At 33.1% G+C, this 16,076-nt stretch overlaps 1 protein-coding gene across 6 annotated transcripts in view; it reads left to right on the forward strand.

Annotated features, from left to right (window-relative positions):
- Positions 1 to 61: 61 nt before the first annotated feature.
- LOC132739939 (trichohyalin-like) overlaps positions 62 to 16,076 on the forward strand; it is a 28,159-nt gene continuing 12,144 nt past the window's right edge. For 2 of the 6 annotated variants that reach the window (XM_060727786.1, XM_060727787.1), the window contains exons 1-7: positions 62 to 160; positions 9,549 to 9,724; positions 10,053 to 10,225; positions 10,878 to 11,059; positions 11,915 to 11,938; positions 13,719 to 13,816; positions 15,316 to 15,366. In XM_060727786.1, coding sequence (XP_060583769.1) covers positions 9,566 to 9,724; positions 10,053 to 10,225; positions 10,878 to 11,059; positions 11,915 to 11,938; positions 13,719 to 13,816; positions 15,316 to 15,366 — 687 coding nt within the window. In that variant the 5' untranslated portion in view covers positions 62 to 160; positions 9,549 to 9,565. The remainder of the gene's footprint in view (positions 161 to 9,548; positions 9,725 to 10,052; positions 10,226 to 10,877; positions 11,060 to 11,914; positions 11,939 to 13,718; positions 13,817 to 15,315; positions 15,367 to 16,076) is intronic. The other 4 variants (XM_060727782.1, XM_060727784.1, XM_060727783.1 and 1 more) reach the window with 4 other exon arrangements.

The following is a 16,076-nucleotide window of genomic DNA, read 5'->3' on the forward strand; positions in this document are numbered from 1 at the left end:
CCGCAGCTATTGGTTCATTAAAAACTACCTGACCGAATTCGACCAATGAACACATTCCTATCATAATTTATATGGTAGCAAGTTGTTGACAAATGGCGACAGTATTTTTTCTTTGAGGAAACTGTGATATATAGTCAGGAACAGCCTATTGTAGAAAGAAGTTAATATCTTTACTTATTAAAAACTTTGTTTAATTGACCATTACGATTTAAGCGTAATATTCTATGTTTTTGTCGAACAACAGCATTATGTCCGTCTTTATCCCCTAATTTCGCGACGCAAATATTTGCTACACTTTAGAATCTGTTCCCAGCAATATTTCGGTTTAATATGAAGAAGGCAAAGCCTGAAAGCGAGCTCGTTTTAATTTTACCATGAAAGAGTATTAAATAATCGTTCATTATTATTTTCCATTTTAAAATTGTCATTTGGTATTTTATACACTGCTTCCGTTTATTCTTGTTCCCTGTCCTATTATGGTTCCCATATAATTTCGCAGGACACCAGTCTACGCTTCCATTTTCAATTAGAACACCTCGGATTTTATCGTTATCTTGTAATTCGAAAAGTCGCGATGTGTCAATTTGGTATATCGGACGAAAGTTTTCAAAACCATCATATCTAGCAGCAGGGTCTTTCAAATATTTGAAAGACCCTGCTAGCAGGTACTTGCGTTACTGTAAAGCTCGCTTTGCGAGCAGGCCCTTCGGGCCAGCTCTTCAAGCTCACTATAAAGGTTAGTTATGACTGCAAAACATGGATTTTGATGTGGACAGATTCTTATGCTCCCAAATATGAATCAGGGTCAGCTCGGCCCTAAAAACCACTCAGGCTCCTGAATCAGCTCGGTCCTATTCCAACTCGGCATGGGTCAACTCGGCCCGCTTTTCAATTTTTAGCTCGACTATTCGAAGAATATGAGAGCTATTGTAGTCGCCCCGGCGTCGGCGTCTGCGTTGGTTAAAGTTTTTTGTAAAGTCAAATATCTCAATTATTACTTTAGATTTTCAATTGAAACTTACAATACTTATTTATAGTAACAAGGTACATCAAACTGACAATTTGGATAACTCTGCCTACAATATTGACAGAATTATACCCCTTTTTAACTTAGAAATTTTGGTTAAAGTTTTTTGTAAAGTCAAATATCTCAATTATTACTTGAGATATTCAATTGAAACTTACAATACATATTTATAGTAACAAGGTACATCAGATTGACAAGTTGGATAACTCTGCCTACAATATTTACAGAATTATGCCCCTTTTTAACTTAGAACTCTTGGTTAAAGTTTTTTTGTAAATTCAAATATCTCAATTATTGCTTGAGATATTCAATTGAAATTTAAAATACTTTTTTATAGTTACAATGTACATCAGTTTGCAAAATTGCACAACTCTGCCTGCAATATTTGCAGAATTATTTGCCCCTTTGAAACTTAGAAATTTTGGTTAAAGGTTAAAGGTCTTCAAAGATATTTACTTGAAACTTTACACATGCACTTAGGGTCATAATCGGAGGGTCATACTATCAAGCACATAGAATAGTCGAGCGTGCTGTCCTACTGACAGCTCTTGTTTAATATATTGGTTTGTTTTTTCACTCTTTATTGTTAGAACCACATAATTAATATATGGACTGATTTTCTTATGTGGAAAGATGTTTTCATAATTAGCTCACCAGAGCCGAAGACTCAGGGTGAGCTATTAGTATCGAAGGGGATGCGTCCTGCATCAACAATTGTCTTCTCTGAAACTACTAAGCAGATTTACTTCAAATTTTGTCTGTAGCATCCTGTCATTCCAATTGACCCCTTTTAGGGGTCAGCAGAGCTAAAAATAGAAACCCCTTTAAACATAACCCGTCTATTTCTACAGAACTAAAGGACGGATGATCACCAAACTTTGTCTGTAGCATTCTTAGGCAGTGTTTAATCAAGTTTGCTAATATTATTTTGATTGGCCCCTTTTAGGGGTCTCGAGGGCTAAAAAAAGAAAAACCTTTAAACATCTTCTATTACAGAACTAATGGGTGGATGATCACCAAACTATGTCTGTAGCATTCTTTGGTAGTCCTTAATCAAGTTTGCTCATATTAATTTGATGGGCCCCTTTTAGGGGTCTCTAGGGCTAAAAATAGAAAAATCTTTAAACATCTTCTCCTACAGAACTAATTGATGGATTATCACCAAACTTTGTCTATAGCATTCTTGGGTAGTGTTTTATCAAGTTTGCTGATATTAATTTGATGGGCCCCTTTTAGGGGCCACTAAAGCTAAAAATAGAAATACTGTTTAATGTCTATCTCTATAGAACTAATTGATGGATGATCACCAAACTTTGTCTCTAGCATTCTTTGGTAGTCTTTTATCAAGTTTGCTCATATTAATTTGATTAGTCCCTTTTAGGGGTCTCTATAGCGAAAAATAGAAAAACCTTTAGATATCTTCTCCTACAGAACTAATTGATGGCTGATCACCAAATTTTGTCTGTAGCATTCTTTGGTAGTCTTTTATCAAGTTTGCTCATATGAATTTGATAGGCCCCTTTTTAGGGCCCCTTAAGCTAAAAATAGAAATACCTTTAAATGCCTATTTCTACAGAACTAAAGCATCGAACATCATTTCCTACTGAAATAATTGAGAGATGATCACCAAACTTTGTAGCATTCTTAGGTAGTCTTTTATCAAGTTTGCTCATATTAATTTGATAAGCTCCGTTTAAGCTAAAGCTTAAATGCCCTAAGTCATGGCATTTCTTCAAATTATTGTTTAAACACATTCTATGCTCAAATTTAATATTATAATATATTGACATTCCAACACTGAAAAGCAGTTGTTTCTGGTGAGCGACTCATGGCCATCATGGCCCTCTTGTTTTTATTACATTTAATTGGTAATGAGAGTTTTCAATGATTTGGGTAATAAAAACTTATTATAATCCATCCTTGTGACATTGCAAAATACATTGAATGTTAATAAATCAGAGCAACAGATAAGGTGCGTATTTGCGTATTTACGCAATTAATTTTATAAATTACGCAATTGATATTTTAAGAATGCGTATCAAAACGCATTAAAAAAAATAAAATACGCAATTGTCTTAAAAACCCGTGCGTATTGTTATTTTCATCACCGCAAAATTAATCTGTCGTACGCTCGTAGTTTTGGACAAATTATATCGATATGCATGCTATCCGAATATTCCCGAATCAATGCTAACTAATCAACGGTCTCCGGTCTTCGACGGTCCCCGGTCTCCAAAGACCAACTAAGTCATATCAATAAAGCATGACACCGTCGTGTCTACTCAGGTCGACGGTCTTTACAGACCAGCAGAGACCGTTGATTTTGCGGAGACCGTCAATGAGTATGTCCCACCTGTATTAATAGACGCTTTGAAAGAAATAAGGGAAAATGATTTGAAACAAAACATTTGTAAATAATCAAAAATCAGTCAGAAAACGAACTTGTTACAAATATTATGAAATATAACATGAGCATTTTATATAAGAAATAAAACAATTGTGAAAAGTTCTAGAAAATTGTTAATCCTATTTTCTTTTTAAAACAGTTCAAATTTTATTGATATTGAAACCATAAAATTAATATTTTCATAATTGAATACCCAATTAATCTTGAAATCATAGGGTATCGAGTTTTGGAATACCCAATTAAATGGAGCCAAAACCCAATTCCAAAGGAAATGATGGAGTAATACCCAATTCACTTTTAAAGCTTATCTGTTGCTCTGAATAAATGCATTACATGTTGTTTTATGTATATAAGATTAAGGACATTAAAAATATTTTATATAATAAGTAAACACGTTGTTATTTCATATTTTATTGAAGATTAATTTACAAACAAAAAGCATCAAAGGGAACTAACAAATCTGCAAGAAGGAACAAAATGAATTTCTTATTCTACAAAAGTACAATGTACAGTTATATATTAATATACCAGATATCTCTTATTGTCCATTTGAAACAACTTGCCTTGATAGCATGCAAGTACAGTAATAAAAAAGTTAATAGGTTTATTTTAATATATTTTTTTTTATTTCAAAAGCGGGCTGAGTAGACCCGTGCCGAGTTGGTATAGGGCCTAGTTGACTCTTTACCCCCAAATATTATTATGTGCTTCCGTTAGTTCATGGTACTTAACACTTGAAACAAGAAGGAAATCAAACAATGAAATTACTGTTTAAAAAGTTGTCATAAGTTGTATGACACAAGGAAACAACAACATATTCTATCAAAACTAGATTTAATAGTCAAGACAAAGATCATAGGTCAGTCATTTTAAAAACAGTGTGTTATCATTTAAATCAGGATAAATGGTGATACACGCTTTTTTTTAGCTCACCTGAGCATATGCTCAGGGTGAGCTATTAGGATCACTCTTCGTCTGTTGTCCGTCGTATGTCGTCCGTTGTCCGTTCACACTTTTAAAACGACATCTCCTCTGAAACCATAAGGCAGATCATAATGAAACTTCACAGGGATGTTCCTTGTGTGAAGCCTTAACAAAGTTGTTCAAAGAATTCCATTCCATGCAGAACTCTGGTTGCCATGGCAACCAAAAGAAAAAACTTTAAATATCTTCTTCTAAAAAAACCCAAAGAGCTAGAGCTTAGATATTTGGCATGAAACATCTTTTAGTGAGTGTCTACCAAGTTTGTTCAAATAAAAGCCCTGGGGTCAAAATTGGCCCCGCCCCAGGGGGTCATTGATTTTCCCTATATGTATATAGTAAAAACTTAAAAAATCTTCTTTTAAAGAACCCAAAGAGCTAGAGCTAAGATATTTAGCATGAAACATGTTCTAATGGATGTCTACCAAGTTTGTTCAAATAAGAGCCCTGGGGTCAAAATTGGCCCTGTCCTGGGGGACATTGATTTTCCTTACACGTGTATAGCAAAAACTTAAAAATCTTCTTCGAAAAAACCCGAATAGCTAGAGTGTAGATATATAGCATGAAACATCTTCTAGTAAGTGCCTACAAAGATTGTTCAAATAAAAGCCCTGGGGTCAAAACTTGCCCTGCCCCAGGGGTGTCATTGTTTTTAAATATATGTGTAAAGAAAATACTTAAACAAGAAACATGGCAATGCCATGAAACCAGGTTTTCAATTATCACCATTGTAGATAAATATGTTGTATTTGAGATACAAATACAAGCAACAAACAATGTAACTATGTGCAATGTAAAACATGAATAATGTAGGAGGAATTGCCGCTGAAGAAGTCTTCACTATATATTCTGTATAAGGAAAAAAACAAAGGGCCATAATTAGGTCAAAAATTATCCAATCACAAAACCCCGACAATATGTGCCAGGGCGCTTGGTGACAAAGCTTCTGTGAAAGTTTGAACAAAATCCGTTGAGAAATGTAGGATGAGTTCAGCACAGAAGAATTTGTTCACTATACATGTATATTGATAGTTCTGTATAAGGAAAAAAAACAAAGGGCCATAATTAGGTCAAATATTATCCAATCACAAAACCCAGACAATATGCGCCAGGGCACTTGATAACAAAGCTTCTGTGAAAGTTTGGTCAAAATCCTTCGAGAAATGTAGGAGAAGTTGGACTCGATAGAAATTGTTCACTATATATTCTGTATAAGGAAAAAAAAAGGGCCATAATTAGGTCAAATATTATCCAATCACAAAACCCTGACAATATGCGCCAGGGCACATGATGACAAAGCTTCTGTAAAAGTTTGAACAAAATCCCTTGAGAATTGTAGAGGGAGTTCAGCACAGAAGAAATTGTTCACTATATATTCTATATAAGGAAAAAAACAAAGGGCAATAATTAGGTCAAATATTATCCAATCCCAAAACCCCGACAATACGCCCCAGGGCACTTGGTGACAAAGGTTCTGTGAAAGTTTGGTCAAAATCCGTGGAGTAATGTAGGAGGAGTTGTGCACAGAAGAAATTGTTCACCATATATTCTTTATAAGGAAAAAAAACAAAGGGCCATAATTAGGTCAAATATTATCCAATCGCAAAACCCCGACAATATGCCCCAGGGCACTTGATGACAAAGCTTCTGTGAAAGTTTGGTCAAAATCCGTTGAGAATTGTAAAAGGAGTTGCGCACAGAAGAAATTGTTCACTATATATTCTATATAAGGAAAAAAAAACAAAGGGCCATAATTAGGTCAAATATTATCCAATCGCAAAACCCCGACAATATGCGCCAGGGCACTTGATGACAAAGCTTCTGTGAAAGTTTGGTCAAAATCCGTTGAGAAATGTAGAAGGAGTTGCGCACAGAAAAATTGTTTACGCCCGCCCGCCCGCCCATCCGCCCGCCCGCCGACATACCTCAATCTAATAACCAGTTTTTTCCTTCGGAAAACCTGGTTAAAAACTTCTTTTAAAAAATCCAACGAGCTAGACCTTTGATGTCTAGCATGAAACATCTTCTAATGGGTGTCTAGCAAGTTTGTTCAAATAAAAGCCATGGGGTTTAAACTGGCCCCGCTCCGGGGGGCCTATATACAGGTGAGCGACTTCAGGGCCATCATGGCCCTCTTGTTTTTTGCATGGTTCAGTTAAATTTGTAAATGATAATATGAAATTAGGTGAAGCCTATGAACAGGGAAATAGGTTAAAGTAATTGTTCATTTTTAGCTCACCTGAGCATATGCTCAGGGTGAGCTATTAGGGTCACTCTTCGTCCGTCGTCTGTCGTCCGTCGTACATCGTCCGTCGTCCGTTCACACTTTTAAAACGACATCTCCTCTGAAACCATAAGGCAGATCATAATGAAACTTCACAGGGATGTTCCTTGTGTGAAGCCTTAACAAAGTTGTTCAAAGAATTCCATTCCATGCAGAACTCTGGTTGCCATGGCAACCAAAAGAAAAAACTTTAAATATATTCTTCTAAAAAAACCAAAGAGCTAGAGCTTAGATATTTGGCATGAAACATCTTCTAGTGAGTGTCTACCAAGTTTGTTCAAATAAAAGCCCTGGGGTCAAAATTGGCCCCGCCCCAGGGGTTCATTGATTTTCCCTATATGCATATAGTAAAAACTTAAAAAATCTTCTTTTAAGAACCCAAAGAGCTAGAGCTAAGATATTTAGCATGAAACATCTTCTAATGGGTGTCTACCAAGTTTGTTCAAATAAAAGCCCTGGGGTCAAAATTGGCCCCGCCCCAGGGGGTCATTGATTTTCCCTATATGCATATAGTAAAAACTTAAAAAATTTTCCTTTAAAGAATTCAAAGGGCTAGAGCTAAGATATTTAGCATGAAACATGTTCTAATGAATGTCTACCAAGTTCGTTCAAATAAGAGCCCTGGGGTTAAAATTGGCCCTGCCCCGGGAGGTCATTCATTTTCCTTATATGTTTATAACAAAAACTTAAAAGATCTTTTTTGAAAAAAAAACAAAACAAATAGCTAGAGTTTAGAAACTAAGCATGAAACATCTTCTAGTGAGTGTCTACCAAGTTTGTTCAAATAAAAGCCCTGGGGTCAAAATTGGCCGCACTGGGTGTCATTGATTTTCCTTATATGTGTATGGCAAAAACTTACAAAATCTTCTTTGAAAAAACTCAAATAGCTAGAGTTTAGATATTAAGCACGAAGCATCTTCTGGTGAGTGTCTACAAAGTTTGTTCAAATAAAAGCCCTGGGGTCAAAATTGGCCCCGCCCCAGGGGACATTGATTTTCCTTATATGTGTATAGCAAAAACTTAAAAATCTTCTTTGAAAAAACCTGAATAGCTAGAGTTCAGATATTAAGCATGAAACATTGTTTAGTAAGTGTCTACAAAGATTGTTCAAATAAAAGCCCTGGGGTCAAAACTGGCCCTGCCCCAGGTGTGTCATTGTTAGCTCGACTATTCGATAAGAATAAGTAGAGCTATTGTAGTACCCCGAGCGTAGGCGTCGGCGTAACCACTTATGTTAAAGTTTTTGTAATAGTTCAAATATTTTCAAAGTCCATGGACATATGGCTTTGAAACTTTGCACACTTGTTCACCATCATGGCCCCAACCTGTAGACAGGAGGAGGTAACTCTATCAAGCATTTTGACAGAATTATGCCCCTTTTTTACTTAGAATTTATGTTAAAGTATTTGTAACACCTCAAATATTTCCAAAGTGCATTGACAAATGGCTTTGAAACTTGGCACACTTGTTCACCATCATGACCCCAACCTGTATACAGGAGGAGGTAACTGTATCAAGCATTTTGACAGAGTTATGCCCCTTTTTCAACTTAGAATTTACATTTAAGTTTTTGTAATAGTTCAAATATTTTCAAAGTCCATTGACATATGGCTTTGAAACTTTGCACACTTGTTCACCATCATGACCCCAACCTGTAGACAAGAGGAGGTAACTATATCAATCATTTTGACAGAATTATGCCCCTTTTTGGACTTAGAATTTACGTTAAAGTTTTTGTAATAGTTCAAAATATTTTCAAAGTCCATTGACATATGGCTTTGAAACTTCGCACACTTGTTCACCATCATGACCCCAACCTGTAAACAGGAGGAGGTAACTATATCAAGCATGTTTTTTTACTATCAAGCACTAAGAATAGTCAAGCGTTGCTGTCCTACCGACAGCTCTTGTTTTTAACTATATGTGTAGAGAAAAAAACTTGAAAAAATCTTCTTTTAAAAAAACCCAACAAGCCAGACCTTAGATGTCTAGCATGAAACATCTTCTAATGGGTGTCTACCAAGTTTGTTCAAATAAAAGCCCTGTGGTTTAAACTGGCCCCGCTCCGGGGGCCAACATGTATATACAGGTGAGCGACTTTAGGGCCATCATGGACCTCTTGTTTATTTAAAATTTTCTGTTTTAAAGATGTCATTTGGTATTTCATGCACCGGTTCCTTTTTCACTCAGAACACCTTGATGATTAATATTGAGCCAAAAGGTTGCGATTGTTCCATTATCAGAATACCCTGTCTGTTATCATTGAGATACATTGAAAGTGATGGTGCCCAACTAGATATGAAACTGAAAATTTCACTGATAGGTATAGAAAATGATATATTTTTTAATTGTTTTATGTTTGATTTCCTTTTAGATATATACAAATAGTCTATAGCCAGGCAAGCCAAAGTCTGGGCCCACTTCGCAGTCCCTGTCTTTGACTTCCCAGTATAATTTTCTCAATTTTGAATATACAATGTATCTTTACTTTGTTGTTGATAGTTTTTAACTGATTTAACAAGAAAAATAAAAAAACAAACATATTTCAGCTCATGGAGTCTTTAATAGTGGTCTCTGCAGTACTACAATACAAACTTATAATCTTCACCTCATGGTAAACTCTAATTTGGAATTCATTTTAAATATGCTGTAGTGTTAAATTTGTAATACTAAGTGTCACACAAGGAACTTAGTAGTGACCCAGCTAATGTTCAGGATCAAAAGGCATACACAAAATTTCCCTCTGCATCTGCTCCCTAGTGTAGCAGAAAGCAATTTTTAGATAATGTATCACTAATATCATTGTAGAATCATAGTTTTACAATCAAAATATTGCATTTATTTTGCAGGATTTGTCTTAAACAAAATGGGAGAGTTACAAGGAGATATGTTGACAGATGATAATACAAATGTATTACATCAAACCTTCAAACAGTATGACAGACTTGGTAAAGGAGAATTAGCTCCTCATGAAATACAAAGTTTACATGGTGACATCAGAATGGGTGGTATTAGCTATCCACAGGTAAAAGTAACATTAATTGTTTGTTTATTTCTGCCTTAGTACCTTAGTTAATATATACTAGAAGTATGTACTAACATTGACAATGACTGTTATATTGCTACTGTAAATAAAATCTTATGTATTGTATAAATTATATAATTAGCTCACACTATAAAATGAAATTATAGATTTAAATAAATTATAAATGTTAATATTATTAATCTTCATGTATATAATTTATACAAGAACCCTTTTTAATAAAATTGCATTTAAAAGTATACAACTGAACAGGAATGAATTCATTCTAAGGTTTTTTATATAAGAATACTGTTTTGATGTTTTTATACAGGTTCTTGCCAGTATGAAGTATGTTTGTGCTACACATGATACATGCACTGAGGATGAACTGTTTAACCTCCTACAGGAAATGGACCGCAGGTTCTTCTTGCTGCAAGATCTCCGCTGGGAATTTTCCTTGTTGGATCGGGATCAGCGTGACACTATAACCATTGAACAGGCTAGGTTTGTCTGTTCCTATAAAGCATAATAATTAAAGCATACAATTTATAATAAAGTACAACCTCTACAGATCAATCACCTCTTTACAACAAGAGTGTGTCTTGTGTCTTGTATGAATTCTTATTGATGCAACATATTTAATTAAATACATGTACCCCTACATTAGCAATGTGTGTTTTGTTTAATTTGTAAGTTATAATAGTAAATAAAAAATGATGGTAATTATATAGATGGAAGGGTTTTTATCTAACTGTTTTGTTTCCAACAGTTGTGATTCATTTACTAACTGTAACATGAAAATGGGTTAAAATTTGTGTATAACTGCATTTATACCAATGGCTATTCTGTGTTGGAATTAAATTTGGTTAGATTTTTTCAAATCATTTGCTTGGTTCAATTAACTTTCTAAATGCTAATTAATTTAAAGAAATCTTAAACTTCTTGTTTTTATACTGATCCTTCAGAAGCATTGATTTTAATAGTTAAGTGTTAGGGATTACTTCTACTTAATTTTATGAGAGGTATTGCACTTTCCATTTTATCTTATGAACAGACTCAATTAAACCAAGTCTGCAATTTTCACCCACCTGTTTTTGGTTCCATTGCTCTCGGGGATCTCCCTTTACTAAATTCTAATTCTTTGTTATTTCACAAGGTGGATGGTGCAAGCTGTTCATGGAAAGAATTTTTCGAAGAGAAAATGGGCAGACTTTTTACGCAAGCGAGCCATTCCTGGTACAAGGGTAGCATTTCAGGAGATTGAGGTACTGCTGTGCAATGTGAAGAGCAGTTTAGATGTTCTCAAAGATAGAGAAGATGAGGAGAGAGAAAGGAGAGGTAAATATCCTCATATTTTATTATCTGAACAGGTGATGCTCAGACATGTATACCGGTATATGATTTTGAAGAATGAGGTTTTTTATCAAAAGTTAATACATATCCTGGTATGTTTTTTAAATGTAATAACTGTAACAATAATTTAAGATATTAAAAAAATGTAGAAACTAATTAATTTTAATTCTTTTGACTTTATTTTGAAGTTGGGTTTCTTTTATTTACATTATCAAAATGATGAAAAATATTATGTTTTAAGATAGGAAGTTTACAGGTAATCATCAAAACAATAGGTCTATGATCATGTTTTAAACAGGATTGAATTAATAAGAAATCATATTAAAAAAAATTAACATATGTTAAGAGTAGAGGGTTCACTGAGGTACAAAACTTAAAGCCAAATATTCTTTTCTTTATCAACTGGGACACTTAAAACAGAAATATAGACTTAAAGTAATGAAAATTGAAATGTATTCAGAATGATATTAGAAATGGATTTTTGTGCATTGTTAAGCGTGATTTGTGAGAAAGGCATTTAAAATCTTTTTTTTTGGGGTGATTTGGCACAATTAAAATGTTTGCTCTTGAAAAACTAGTGAGCAAATGATCTGAAATTTTGCATACAAATTATTGTTCTAGACATTCATCAAAAGGTACAGAAATCTAGAAAAATTATTTCTGTTTTGTCAATAAACATTAGTGAAGTCCCTTTCATAGAGTTAATCTTGTTAATCAATAAATAAAAGTGATAACTACTCTGAGTGTTATGAATTCTAAAGAAATGTAAATTGTGAAATGTCATTGGAATACTTTAACTTAATATCATTTTGTTGATATATGTTTGGCTGAATATTTCAGAAGGCAAAATACCCAGTCGGTCAGGTAAACTGGTTCGCAAATAATGTTCAATACACTTCTCTTTTTCCTCTTCTTGTTTTACAGAGCATTTTTTGTTTCTATAAATGATTAAGAAATTAAACACATCCTAACTTTTCAATGTTTCTTATATATATTGTTATGTACATATATTATATCAGTCATTATAACATTTGTTAATAATTCATCAATTCATCAGTAACTTAAACATCTAAATGTTTGCTCTTTTTTGTATTTGTTACTATGTTGTTAAGTCAGTTATAAATGTCAATGTCATTCACATTTATTTTGAGGTGTTGAAATATTGAAAAATTTCCATTCTATATAATAGATGATACACATTGGTGTACATACTGACTGATTCTAGAAAATTTGTTTTGAAAAGGCAGACATTTGCCCCCCTGAAATTTTTGAAGGGTGGACATTTGCCCCCCTGTATTGAAAAATTTGAAAGGTTGGGGGGTGCGAATCAAATGTCTGTTTTCAGAATTGAGCAGATTGTCCCTGTTGTTCTCATGAATTTTAACGTGTGGGTTACCATTAAAGCTTAATCAGAAAAGCATTATGTCTCAGGATCATATAATTATTTGGTCAAGACATCTGTTTTTCATGACAATATTGAAGTAAAAGTGAACATATAAAAATAAAATGGTAGATAATAATTAAGTCATTGTCAGTGTATGATTCAACAGTAGTTAGGTAACTGGTAAGATTAAGATGACTGAAATATTAGATTTATAATTGACATTGACATCAAGCTAAATTGTTCAAATATTGAATGTGTCAGTGTCAATTTAGTGTATATACATGTACTTTATTTATTTATTTTTGTGTTACAATAAAACTGATACCTTCTTTACTTTCTTTTTCATTAAAATGAAATAACAAATTGCTTTTTATTTCCATTTAACAACAGATATCAAGAAGCAAGTTAATAATCTTCTGTTTCGTTTCTTTAATTTAAGTAACTATGCCCAGTGATTATGAATCATTAATTACCATGCTTTCCTTTTTATTACTTTGGACGTATAAAACATTTTATTTAGTCACTAATAAAGGATGCAATATTACTACAATCGGTGTGTTAGTAAATGAAATTCATGTGAAATGAATTGATGTTATTGTCTACAAAAAGTGACAAATACCAAAATAAACATCAAATATGTCATTAAGGAGATCATGGAAGTTAGCTACCAGTATATACCTTTATATCCAAATATTAGGTCAATTCAATCTTTCTTTTTTTTTAACGGTAAAACATTTTTTTCTTTATGTAAAAAAAAAATTGCTTGTATGGAATTCGATTAAAGATCTATCTGTGGTTTATTGAAAGTTTTTTTTTTCTTGAAGAATCTCAATTAAGAGTTGTCCAGGCCATATCTCTAAGGTTGTTGTTTTATTCAATAAAATTGTATCTGAAAGTGAAAAAAGCATTGGAGAACCACACTAAATACCGTATTCTGGTATATACCAGACAAGTTACTTGAATGATTAGATGCTAAAATCTTGCCTTTTCACCCAACGGAATGAACTTTAAAATTACTAAATGATCTCTACACACTGATTTATATACGATAATGAATGAAAAATGTAAGAATTGGCGATATTTGTCTATTTTGTGATCATGATTTTTGCAAGTGTCTAGAAGTACTGCTCCAATCCTGTATTGAGTAAAATCCTTTGTAACTTAGGTATTGCAAGATGAACATACAGTACAGTAATAACATGCTATTATACTCTGACACACTTCCTGTTTAAAGTTTCTATTATGCTATGTTTTATACAGAGCGTGAAGAGAGAGAAAGATTAGCTGAGGAGGAAGCTTTAATGGAGAAAGAAAGACAAAGAAGATTGAGAGAAGAAGAAAGAAGAAGGAAAGAAGAGGTTTGTATTTTTAAATGATCTTATTTTGATATCACTGTTTACATTTCAGTCACAAAGTAACAGGTAATATCATCTCATATACATGTATTTATTTTCAATAGTTCACTAGGTAAACTCACTCTTGTAAAATGTAATTTTGTTGAAAGATATATTCTAGTTCATGATATTATTTTAGTTTCACATATTTGATATAAGTTAAAAAGTATCTTAGCTTTTAAGTTTGCATGATCATGCAAAATACTTGTTCAATGTTACAACTATCTTTTGTATGTACATATAGTATATAATTATAGTAAATGTATATAATAAGTTTAGAAGCCACATAAGAAGCTAAAATACATTACAACCTGTATAGAGGGTCCCTTTGTAGAACAGTAACCTCTATACAGCATTTTGTTCCAAAGTAAGACTTCAATAAATTTAACGTCTCCAAACAACCATCTCTCAGAAACAGCTTAAATCTTTGTCTCCCTTCTGAAAAAACTTTCATCTTATTTCAAGTCAGTAAAATATTAGAGATGTATTGTATAATGTATTAATACACTTGTTACTATATATAGTAACAAAATTGCCTATGATTTCAACTGATTATGAGTGTCACGTGACCTATTATGAGTTTGCGGCCCGGGGCCGAGAACTAGTTATCAGCCCGTGGAACATGTGCACGTGCACAAACTGAAACAATGACGTCATATTTTACGTCATCAAACAGTTAACTGTAAAAGTGAAAGTAGGTTGTCAGCACGAATCACTTTATTTGTATTATGAGAACTTAAGCGTATTTAGTACAAACACAGTTTTGTTACTTTTGAAATTTGAAGATTTAATACGACAAATTCATTCCGAAAAAAAATGAAAATAAAACTTGCTTCTAGTAGATTCTACTGCTTTGAACACACAAACAGTAAACATATCTGTACAGAACAGAAGAAGAGTACAGTAGACAAGAATTTCAACGAAAGAACTTTGTTGTTGTTGTTTTTTTGTTTGTTTTTTGTTTTTTTTATAATGCTACTATTAGATCTACCAAGTGTATTAAAGACATTAATACACGTCAGAGTAGGGCCGGAAGGTGATAATCGGCCCTGAATGAATAATGGCCCTCGGGTCCATTATTCATTTTGCGGGCCGATTATCACCTTCCGGCCCTCTCCTGCCGTGTATTAACCTCTTATTGCTTGAATTTGTGACTTCCATTGCTAGATTTTATTGTGATTTAACTTTTTACAATGATGGATAGAGAAATATGATTGAATAATTTATGCTCAGAAAGTTACTACTGTTTACTTGTTAATGAAGACAGGTATTGTTTTAAAAGCAATAGAAAAATGGAATTCATCTAGAAATGAACATTTTGGCAGTCTCAAGTGAAGTGTTAAAATATATATTTTTATATAAAAAAGGGAATAGTGTAAACTATATATTTTAGATATTTTATTCTCTGTAGACACATGAAGGTGATGTTATTGTATATTTGAGAGATATTTTATTCTCTGTAGACACATGAAGGTGATGTTATAGCTATAGAGGATGACGTGGGTAAACTTGAGGTAAAACTTGCACCAAACTGTATTCTATATTTCTTGTTGAATGTTTCATGGAAATTTAAGTCATATGATACACTGGAGACTGAACAACTTTTTTCAGGAACATGATAATTGTTATCTTTATCACTTTAAAGGAGCTCCATTGAGGTCAAACAGCAATATCAAGTGACTGAATAAAACAATCTGCAAAAGATAATAAAGAAATATACTCCAGAGTTAGATTGATGTTTTTAGCCTGGATGAGTGAAAAACCTTGCAATGCTTTTCATATTCTGGTCATTTTGCAAAGAAATTCTAAAATCAAATGGTTCACAAGTCTCAAGAAAAAAAATTTGTCAATAAAAAAAGCCTCAGTGGAGTCCCTTTGATGTTTTGACTTTATGGCACAGAAACTATATTTTTATTGTGTAGGGAGATTAAATTTACAATTTGATTATATATGTAATAATTAATCTACAAACATGTATTTGTAAAAATTGCTGTTGCGCTGTGAAATAAGAAATGACTAAGACAAAAAACTAATATTTATTGCATGTATTTGTTGGAATAGTTATAACTAACCTGACCTCTCAAATGATTAAGTATAGACAACATGTTTATAATACCACAGATTACCATGTCAGACACTACTGTTGTAGTAAAATCTGAACTAGACACAGTGGTAGATACAGAATCTGATAAAGAAAAGCCAGTAGATAACTTAACTGATTCTG

This window comes from Ruditapes philippinarum, unplaced genomic scaffold (assembly GCF_026571515.1).
Source record: "Ruditapes philippinarum isolate M1 unplaced genomic scaffold, ASM2657151v2 ctg10209_1_1_1_1, whole genome shotgun sequence".
Lineage (NCBI taxonomy): Eukaryota > Metazoa > Mollusca > Bivalvia > Venerida > Veneridae > Ruditapes > Ruditapes philippinarum.